Source organism: Salvelinus sp. IW2-2015, linkage group LG4q.1:29 (genome assembly GCF_002910315.2).
Source record: "Salvelinus sp. IW2-2015 linkage group LG4q.1:29, ASM291031v2, whole genome shotgun sequence".
NCBI lineage: Eukaryota > Metazoa > Chordata > Actinopteri > Salmoniformes > Salmonidae > Salvelinus > Salvelinus sp. IW2-2015.
In genome coordinates this window covers 73522732-73532358 of record NC_036842.1, presented here as the reverse complement: position 1 = coordinate 73532358, position 9627 = coordinate 73522732, and the positions used below count along the sequence as shown (strand labels likewise).

General features: G+C 42.7%; 1 protein-coding gene across 1 annotated transcript in view; it reads left to right on the top strand.

Moving 5' to 3' along the window:
- frmd4a (FERM domain containing 4A) overlaps positions 1-9627 on the top strand; it is a 62045-nt gene that overhangs the window by 3158 nt on the left and 49260 nt on the right. The window contains 2 exon segments of the mRNA XM_070439760.1: positions 1163-1255; positions 3123-3207. Coding sequence (XP_070295861.1) covers positions 1163-1255; positions 3123-3207 — 178 coding nt within the window.

Here is a 9627-nt window from a genome sequence, read left to right as displayed (position 1 = left end):
TGTCGTTCGATAACTGTGCTATTGCACGGTATCTTAGGCCAGGTCGCAATTGAATGAGAACGTGTTCTCAATTTTGCCTACCTGCGTTAAATAAAGGTTAAATAAAAATAAATAAATAAAAATAAAAGGAGAAATGTTATGTTTTAAAATGTCAAGGATGACATTTTTATGTATATTTGGGAGTGAGGATGTGAGCCCAGAGGATGACAGGGTGAAAAAGTATTATTATAAACTGGGTGGTTTGAGCCCTGAATGCTGATTGGCTGAAAGCCTTGATATATCAGACCGTATACCACGGTTATGACATAACATTTATTTGTACTGCTCTAATTATGTTGGAACCAGTTGTATAAATAGCAATAAGCTCCCTGGGGGTTTGTGGTTTATTGCCAATATACCACGGCTAAGGGCGTGTCCAGACTCCCGCGTTGTGTTGTGCTTGATAAGAACAGCCCCTTAAGCCGTGTGGTATATTGGCCATAAACCACACCCCCTCTGGCCTTATTGCATTTCAGTTGAAGGCATTCTGACCAGGTATCCCTCTTTCCCTTTCCTTATTGCTTAAATATAGAACTTTTATTTCCAGTCATACACTCTTGTCCCAGCCTGCTATTCCCTAGAATACTGTTGGTTATTGACAGTCTGTGGTATTTTCTACCTCTTGATGTATTTGATACCATTCCACTGATTCCGCTCCAGCCATTACCACAAGGCCGTCCTCCCCAATTAAGGTGCTACCAACCTCCTGTGACAAAGACACACCCCAGTTCTGTCTCTCTGTTTCTCTGCCAGTCCCTAAGTTCTATGATGTAGATTGGTTGTTTCTGTGTCTGAGAGCTGAACTCTGAACAAGAGAATTAGAAAAAAGACGAATGCATGTTGCCCATAACACCATGCAGGGTTACCAGGGTGACAAGCTGCCTCTGCAGTTTTCATCCCTGTCAGAGAGAAAGAAAGAGAGAGGATGGGTAGAGTGAAGCGCAGGGAGCTTGGCTGTACTATTCATTTAGTTGCAGCATTTTTACATTCTAGTGATGTTATTGAATCTATTTATCAGATCACATTTGTTTTAATTCAAGTTAGTTCTGTAGTGTACTGAGTCTGTCTCCTCATTGGTTGGGTGTGCAGTATGCTGACATTCGATTGGTTGTTGTGTCTCCAGGGGTCATTTCAGCTGGCTGCAGTTGGACCGAAGGGTTCTAGAACACGAGTTCCCCAAGAAGTCTGGACCCATCGTACTGTACTTCTGTGTCAGGTATGGTCACATCATAGAAAAACGCACACGAGCAGCGCTCCTACATGTACATACAGTACATAGCCTCCAGCAGGAAACACAGACATGCCCCCTAGTCAGACAGATGTCTGCACACTACCGTAGCTCTGTGAAGAAGGCAGATAATAACTCTATTATACTGTAAGAGAACACCATTCATATTTCAGTGATTGTCTAGCTATTTATCATACACGATGTGTTTTGTTGTGTGTGTGTGTGTGTGTGTGTGTGTGTTGTGTGTGTTGTGTGTGTGTGTGTGTGGTGTGTGTGTGTGTGTGTGTGTGTGTGTGTGTGTCAGTATAAGAGGATGTTCTCCCTGTAAAGTGGAGCTGCAGCTGTGAATCTGACCTGTAGTAGCACGGTTCTAAACCCACTCCTTTCTCCTGCCACTGTCCCTTTGTACTGCTCTGACAATGGCTGCTCTCTTACATAACACACATCCTGAGCCTGAACTGACTGAGTGTGTGTGTTGTGTGTGTGTGTGTGTGTGATGGCTTGTGTGTGGTGTGTGTGTGCGTGATGTGTTGTTTGTGTCTACATGAAGTTATTGTAGTGGAGAAGAAAGTTAACAGGATATGGCAGATAATGGTCTGACCTTTCTTTGCAGACTTGTGAAACCTACACACACACACACACACACACACACACAGTGCTGAATAGTGTTGGTCAGTACTTTAAAGATCTCTATGATGACATATAAGCTCTAGGGACTTGTCATTCCTTAGCAATGTACATAGCAACCTGCATTGGAGACACAATGGATGAATGGTTGTTTGTACTGATTGGCATTAATGATAAGTGTCTCCAAAATGGTGTGCGGTAATGACGTCATTTCAACCTACCATAATAGTTTTGATGTGTATGGATATTGTATTGTTGCATGGGGTGTATTGTTCACGTGACAGATCACTATCAAATACATGGCCTTGTGTTCAGGGTAAGCCATCAGTACACATACAATAGAATGACTATTGTGATTACTTCTGTTGTAGCCAGCCACTAATAACATATCCAGTCACTCCACATTCCCACACACAAATACACACACGCATTGAAATGCTTATTAATACAATGCATTTATACACACCACACACTCACACACACATCCTGATACACAGTTAACACAGAGACAGACTGATGAAACTGCAATCAGTCTAAATGTCAGAGCTGAATCCATTATCAGACTTCCCTGCCAGAGCATCCCAGTGTGAGTGTGAGTGTGTGTTTGTGTGTGTGCTTTCGTGCTTGCATGCTTGCGTGCACTGTGCTTGTGCATTGGTTTCATAGCATGTGTGTGCATGTTTTGGAAACAGTAGCTCTAACAACGACCCATCTCTCTATATATAGACTACATTCTACTGTTACAGTAGCTCCTATCTCTCTATCTCTCTATTGATGCCTGCACTCTGCTGATGATGCAGCCAGCCAGCCAGCCAGCCAGCCAGCCAGCTAGCGATTGTGTGAAATGCATCGTGTGCACATTTGCGATGTGTGGTGTGTTTGTGTAGATGATGTGTCTGTGTTTGTGCATCAGCGTTTGTGTGTGCGTGTTGGATGGTTGCCAGGTCTCAGACAGAGAAGGGTTTATTAACTGTGTGTAAGCCTCATGTCTGATGACTCCTAGTGGACACTCTGTTCACTGCAGTTCTGCCACACATACTAGCCTGGAACTAGATCGAATGAGCTTCTTTTCTTTTTAGTCTGTGTCCAAGACACATACAATCTAAACTCATTCTTTCATTGTCTGTTGTACTGTACTGTGTTTTATGTTTCTGTTCATCACAGGTTTTAGAGAGTATTTCCTGCCTGTTCAACTAAAGTCATGTGTTCTGTTGTCTATGTGTTACAGGTTTTACATAGAGAGTATTTCCTACCTAAAGGACAATGCTACTATCGAACTCTTCTTCCTCAATGCTAAGTCCTGCATATACAAGGTAAGTTCATCATGGCCTGTGGTTCACATGCTTAGATATGCTTATATATAGCATGCCAATATATATATACTGTATATATATATACTGTATGGTATTGTTCTGCTATGTGTTATGCATTGATGATTTATCTTCCAAGTAGTGGATTTTATTTTCCAGTCATAATTTCACCAGCAGGGGGTATATGTAGGCTGTTGGGTGGTGGTCAGTGTGACGTTTGAACAGTAAAACCACTCTCTGTCTCCTCTCTGTTCCATTCATCCTGTTAGAAACAGATTTAGCATTAGCTAAGCGTATGGTATCTCCAGCTCCGAAAGTGTTAACCAGCCTCTGCTAACAAAATGCATCCACTGATAGCGAAGCTTCTGATAACACTCCAGCACCACACATAGCTTTTCCTAATACATACCCAGCACTGACAGCTTAGCGTATGCTAACACATAACCAATACTTCACACCTAAGGCTAGGTGTTTATAAAGGGAGGCTGGAGAACTATCCCTGTCCAACAGACTCAAGTGAAGTGAGGGTTGTCTGTGAAGTCTACATTTCCACTCCAATAGACCAAAATAGCTCTATTTTTACTCGATGCACACATGGATACATGGACACATACATGGACACAAAACTCAAAACGGTCTTCACTTGTAACACAGGCTGTCCAATGTTCAAAACATTGCATTGTGCATTCATATTGTTAAAGAAACCTTGCACTTGCTGAATCATTGGTTCAAATAACTCATTTATCATGAAATACCATAGGACCATTCATTTAGATCACCCACACACAAGATACCGATAGTTTCACTGTGTAGTTGTTTGTACAATCATTAAATATTATAGTACAAAATATGTGATACATGTTTCATTATGCTACTACACTTAAATACATCACTGTAAAAGGCCTAGTAGAGAGAATACTACAGACACAGTGGAATCATTGAACAAAATATGAAATTTATTGATGAAATACAATAAAATCACAACATGGGTTTCTTTGAATCAAAGCAAAAATGATTAGCTACAAAAAAAGAAAAAACAGTTAAAGGTCAACTGCAGTGTTCCTCACCTGGCTTACTGTAAAAAGCAAAACAAAGGATTGATTACTGTACTTCTATATTTCCCTCAAACCTGTCTTGTGGATTTGGCCATAGCTTCTCATCCACATCACAATGGATGTTTTCATTAGCCAAACATCTTGGGAAGAATCTTCGGGCATGGCAAATCCAGGCCTGACACTGGTCTGCCGTGATGTCATTGCATGCGTCATCCATGGCCTGGAGAAGGGTGGCTTGTTCGTGAGGGCGCCTATCATATACCTTCCACCTCCATGTGGAGAAAAATTCCTCAATCGGGTTAAGGAAAGGAAAGTATGGGGATAAGCACAGGGTGGTAAATTGTGGTTGGGCCTGAAAACATGCTTGCACCATTTGAGCATGGTGGAACCTGACATTATCCCACACAATGACATAGGTCACGCCATCAGCTCTACAGACCTGATTTAGCTCATCAAGGAAGGTTACATTCAAACAGCGAATCATGTGGCTGCCTGCAACTCAATATATAGAGTATAAAGAGTAGAGAGCTTTAGATGTTGTTCGACCAAACATTACAACGGACAAGATGCGTAATCTAAGCAACTTTGACCGTGGTATGATTGTTGATGCCACACATGGTGATTCTAGCATCTCAGAAACACCTGCCTTCCTGGGATTTTTATGCACTACAGTCTCTAGAGTTTACAGAGAATGGTGCGATAAACAAAACACATTCAGTGAGCGGCAGTTCTGTGGGCAAAACCACCTTGTTAATGAGAGAGGTCAGAGGAGAATGTCCAGACTCATTCAAGCTAACAGAAAGGCCACAAACGCTCAAATAACAGCTGTTTAAAACAGTGGTGTGCAGAAGAGCATCTCTTAACGTACAACACCGTTAAAAATTCAGGCTGTTGTGGAGGCAAAATGGGGTCCTACCCAGTACTAGATAGGTGTACCTAATAAAGTGGCCGGTGAGTGTACAGTAATGTCAAATCTGAAAACATGGTCTGGAAAAGTGGTACATGGGACCATAGAAACTGTGTCTGATAAAGAATGATGATGAAATATTACATCCATAGATAATGAAGTCCAATTGGTTCATGTTCCACGGTAATTGGTGTCAATGGATCTCGTTATCCTGAAACTTTCATGATCTAAACATGGAATATTGTTCGTCAGTTTCCGTAAAACTATGCATTAAGAGTAACGCAACAGTTACTTATCGTTTTGAGCAGTTGTATCAATTGATAGTTCGATTATTGTAATGAAATGAATAGACAGTCATTTCAGATGTAATTTGTGAATTGCATTTTGAAATGGTAATACTTTGATGTTAAGTTGTGTCATTTTGAACAGGTGATTTTAATTCAATGAACACATGATCTTAGCCTTATTTGTATTGTATCCAAGCAATTGGAAAAAGTGTTAGAGTTTTGAAAAATGTTGATCATTGGTTGTGAATTTTGTGTCTAGAGTTTTGAAAATTACATCAAGGTTCCGAAATTAGTGCCAAAGTGATTGTAAAGAACTGTAGTAGTGTAGGTAAATCATAACATCGTGGTCATAGTATGAATCTGATGTATGAAAATGTGCCCCTCACAGCTCTCTACATAGGGAATGTAATGGATACATTGGATTGGGTTTATTAGCTGTGCAAGTCACAGAATAACCGTTATCTAATGCTTTCCGCTCGCTCGCTCTCTCCCTCTCTCTCTCCCTCTCTCTCTCCCTCTCTCCCTCTCCCTCTCTCTCTGCCTCTCTCCCTCTCTCTCTGCCTCTCTCCCTCTCCCTCTCTCTCTCTCTCTCGTTTTCTCTTTCCTCCCTCTCTCTCCCTATTCTCTGTCTCTGTCTTCTCTGGTCTCTCTCTCCCTCTCTCCCTCTGTCTCTGTCTCTCTCCCCTCTCTCTCTGTCTCTGTCTCTCTCTCCCCTCTCCTCTGTCTCTGTCTTTTCTCTCCCGTCCTCTCTCTTCTCTCTCTGTCTCTTCTCTCCCTCCGTCCCTCTGTCCTCTCTCCCTCTCTCCTCTCTCTCTCTCTCCTCTCCCTTTCCTCTCTCCCTCTCTCTCCTTCTCTCGCGTCTCTCCCTGTCTGTCTCTGCTCTGTTCTCTTGTTTCTCCCTCTCCCCTCTCCCTGCCTCTCTCTCTCCCTCCCTTCCTATTCTCTGTCTCTGTCTCTCTGTCTCTGTCTCTCTCTCTCTCTGTCTCTCCTCTGGTCTCTCTCCCTCTGTCTGTCTCTCTCACTCTCTCTCTCTCTCTCTCTCTCTTCTCTCTCTCTCTGTGGTCTGTTCCTCTGTTTCTCCCTCTCTCTCTGTCTCTCTCGTCTATCTCTGTCTCTCCCTCTCTTGTCTCTCTCTGTCTCTCTCTTTCTCCAAGGAGCTCATTGAGGTGACAGTGAGGTGGTTTTGAGCTGGCCTCCTATATACTACAGGTAAGTCAAAGTCCTTAATCTGCTTCCTGACACACACAACATTACTCACTTTCCAATCTGCTGAATTAGTGAGCTGTCTTTCCTCTAATTCTGCTATATTTTAGAAGGGTTGTTTCTCTAGCTTGGTCCCAGATCTACTCTGACTCTCCCCATTGGTTCATCATTTTTATCATGACATGAACATGACAGAGGAGTTTGGCCAAATTAACTTACATTTGAAGAATCAGACATGGATTATTTCTTTAATGGCCTAGTTCCAAGGGAGTGAGTATGTTATTGGCCAGGTAGTGTGTAGGGTTCCCCCTCAGTCTAGGTCAGCCCATTACCACAGATCCAGCTAACACAGAGACTATGGATGTGTGGTTGTGTGTGTGTGTGTGGTGTGTGCGTGCGTGTGCGTGCGTGCGTGCGTGTGTGTGTGTGTGTATGCAGGTGCAGAGGTGTCAGGTATCTCTGGTTCTTTAGAGGTTTTGCTCCAGATGGAAGGATACGTTTCTCTCTGATTTCACCGCAGGAGACTTGACCCTACTCTCACCTGCCTGCGCACATATGCGCGCGCACACACACACACACACACACTACTAACCCCACAAAAGCCATCTTTCGCCCCTCCATAATACTGCATTATATCTAACCACTCTCTTTCTGCTTTCTCTATCCAGGAGGCTAAAGTGACTTCACCAGGTAAGAACAGTTATTATGTATTTATACTACAGTAAGCTGTATATGTAGAATTGATACTTTATTAATAACTAATATCCTGCAGCCTCAGACCTATTGTCCCTGTCTCAGTGGGGAGTAGAGAGCTGGTGGCCCACATGTTTGTTTGGTTTTTGGGCGAGGGGAGGGGAGGGTGGGATGTGTGGTGTGGTGTGGTGTGTGTTGTGTGTGTGTGTGTTGTGTGTTGTGTGTGTGTAGTGTGTGTGGGTGTGTGTGGGTGTGTGTGTGTGTGTGTGTGTGTGTGTGTGTGTGTGGTGAGTGACAGGGCTCCACAGTGACATGACTCCTAACCAATTTTGAACAGAGCAGTGAAACAGGGTGAGACGAAGGCCAGGGTAGTTAAGACCTCAGCTTCCCAGCTCACATGATGAGCCTTCTGCCCCCTAAAAACAACTTATCCTCTATTGATTTGCAGTTTTATGGTGTAGAGAGATGCTAGCTTCATTTAGGCAGGCTTGAGATGTCGTTTACAAAATGCCATGGTGGCAGTATATTTTCTGCTCCATTGTTGTAACCCGCTATTATGTAAATGGTTGTTTGCAATGCTGGTAATCATGCTACTATGTTCCTTTGGAATAAAGATGCATTGGATGTCTTCACGGTTAAAGGAACACATGAGCTGTGTTCGATACTAACCAACACTACCACACTATTTGTGGACGTAAATTGAGTATGTAGTATGCTTATTGGTCATAGTATGGATATAGTTAATATGCCAAAAGTTCCTGGATGTCGTACAAAATTCGCCAAAATACGAAGTATACCAGCAGTGGACACTATTTCTGTGCTTTTACAATCGTACAATTTCTTCAGAAAATGGGCGTAGCTTCACAACGTTTTCTGATTGAAAATGGCGGAATTTCATTCTTTAACTAATTATGACAAATGTTAAGATAATGTTGAGCAATGTAATAAAGTAATGACTTTTCAAATAAGTTACCTTACACGTTATGTTGGCTGACAATTTTTTGTGCTATGCTTATCCTTAGAACCACATAGCATGTCGTTACACGCAGTATGTACCAGTATGTTAGCTAGTTACCTAATGTTAGTTGGCTACTAATACATCGAAATTGCCAGTATATGAACTATATGTCATTCTTAGCTTAACTAAGTGGTATAGTCGTTGTGCGCTCTCAAGGGTCATTGTTAAATTCTCTCGGCTATCTACTCCGATTCCAGAGCTCTCTCGTCTGAGTGTGCCAAAGCGCAGAATACTGATCATTTACGAACGCTCAACCCAGTTGAATATGGGCCTGTGTCAGTAAACGTTGACAAAACTGCATAATTCAATTGTTCCAGCAGCACAGTTACACGTGACCAACACTGTGGATAACATGAACAAACCTTACCAGCCTCTTGCAAGGGGAGTAATAATGGTCAGAGTGAGGTGTTCTTCATTTATGTCTTGAAGTAGCTAGCATGCTAGCCAACGTTAGCCATTTTAGCTTTGACTGCCGTTGTGAGGTCAGAACGCTCGGATCAAACCCTACTCCTCGGCCAGGGCGTCCAGTGACAAATGGCAGTGTGCGCTCTGAATTTACCAACACCCAGAGCGCACTCCAGATTGAATTTACAAACACACCCAAAATCATAAAATGTCTAGCTAGTATTTGTTATGCTAACAAGCTAGCAAGAGGTTGCATAGCAACAGCAAATCACTTCTGGTAGACGGCGAAGCGTTAGTATGCTCAACTGAAAGGATACCTTCGTTTTACAGTGTACTAAAATTAACTAATAGTATATACTCATTAAGTATGTAGAAATACAGTACGTTAGTATGGGTATTCGAACACAGCTATTGGTCGTATAACTTAGAGCAGTACAGGATAAGGATTCTTCGTCAGTGTGTGAGCGTGGAGGGATACCTAGTTTTGTGTGTGTGAATTGTGTTCATATGTCTATGTGTCTGCATGGTGGTGTTGTGGTGGTGTGTGTTGTGATTTGTGCTCATTTCCTGTCGGTTTTTGTGTTTCTTGACAGGCTTATCAGAGTCGTGCCTGGATGAGCTGCCCTGGAATCCCTCATAGCCTCTTCCAGCTGCTTCAGAACTTACATCTTCCTGGTACACATAACAACCACACGCCACACACGGCACACACACACACCCACACCACACCCACACCACACACACAAGGGCTCAAAGCTGATGCTGGTCGGTCTACGCATCTCCTCAACCAATCACACGCTCTGCTTCTGATTGCCTTGCTCTCTGATTGGCTATCTGTTTCTGTCCCTGTGATTG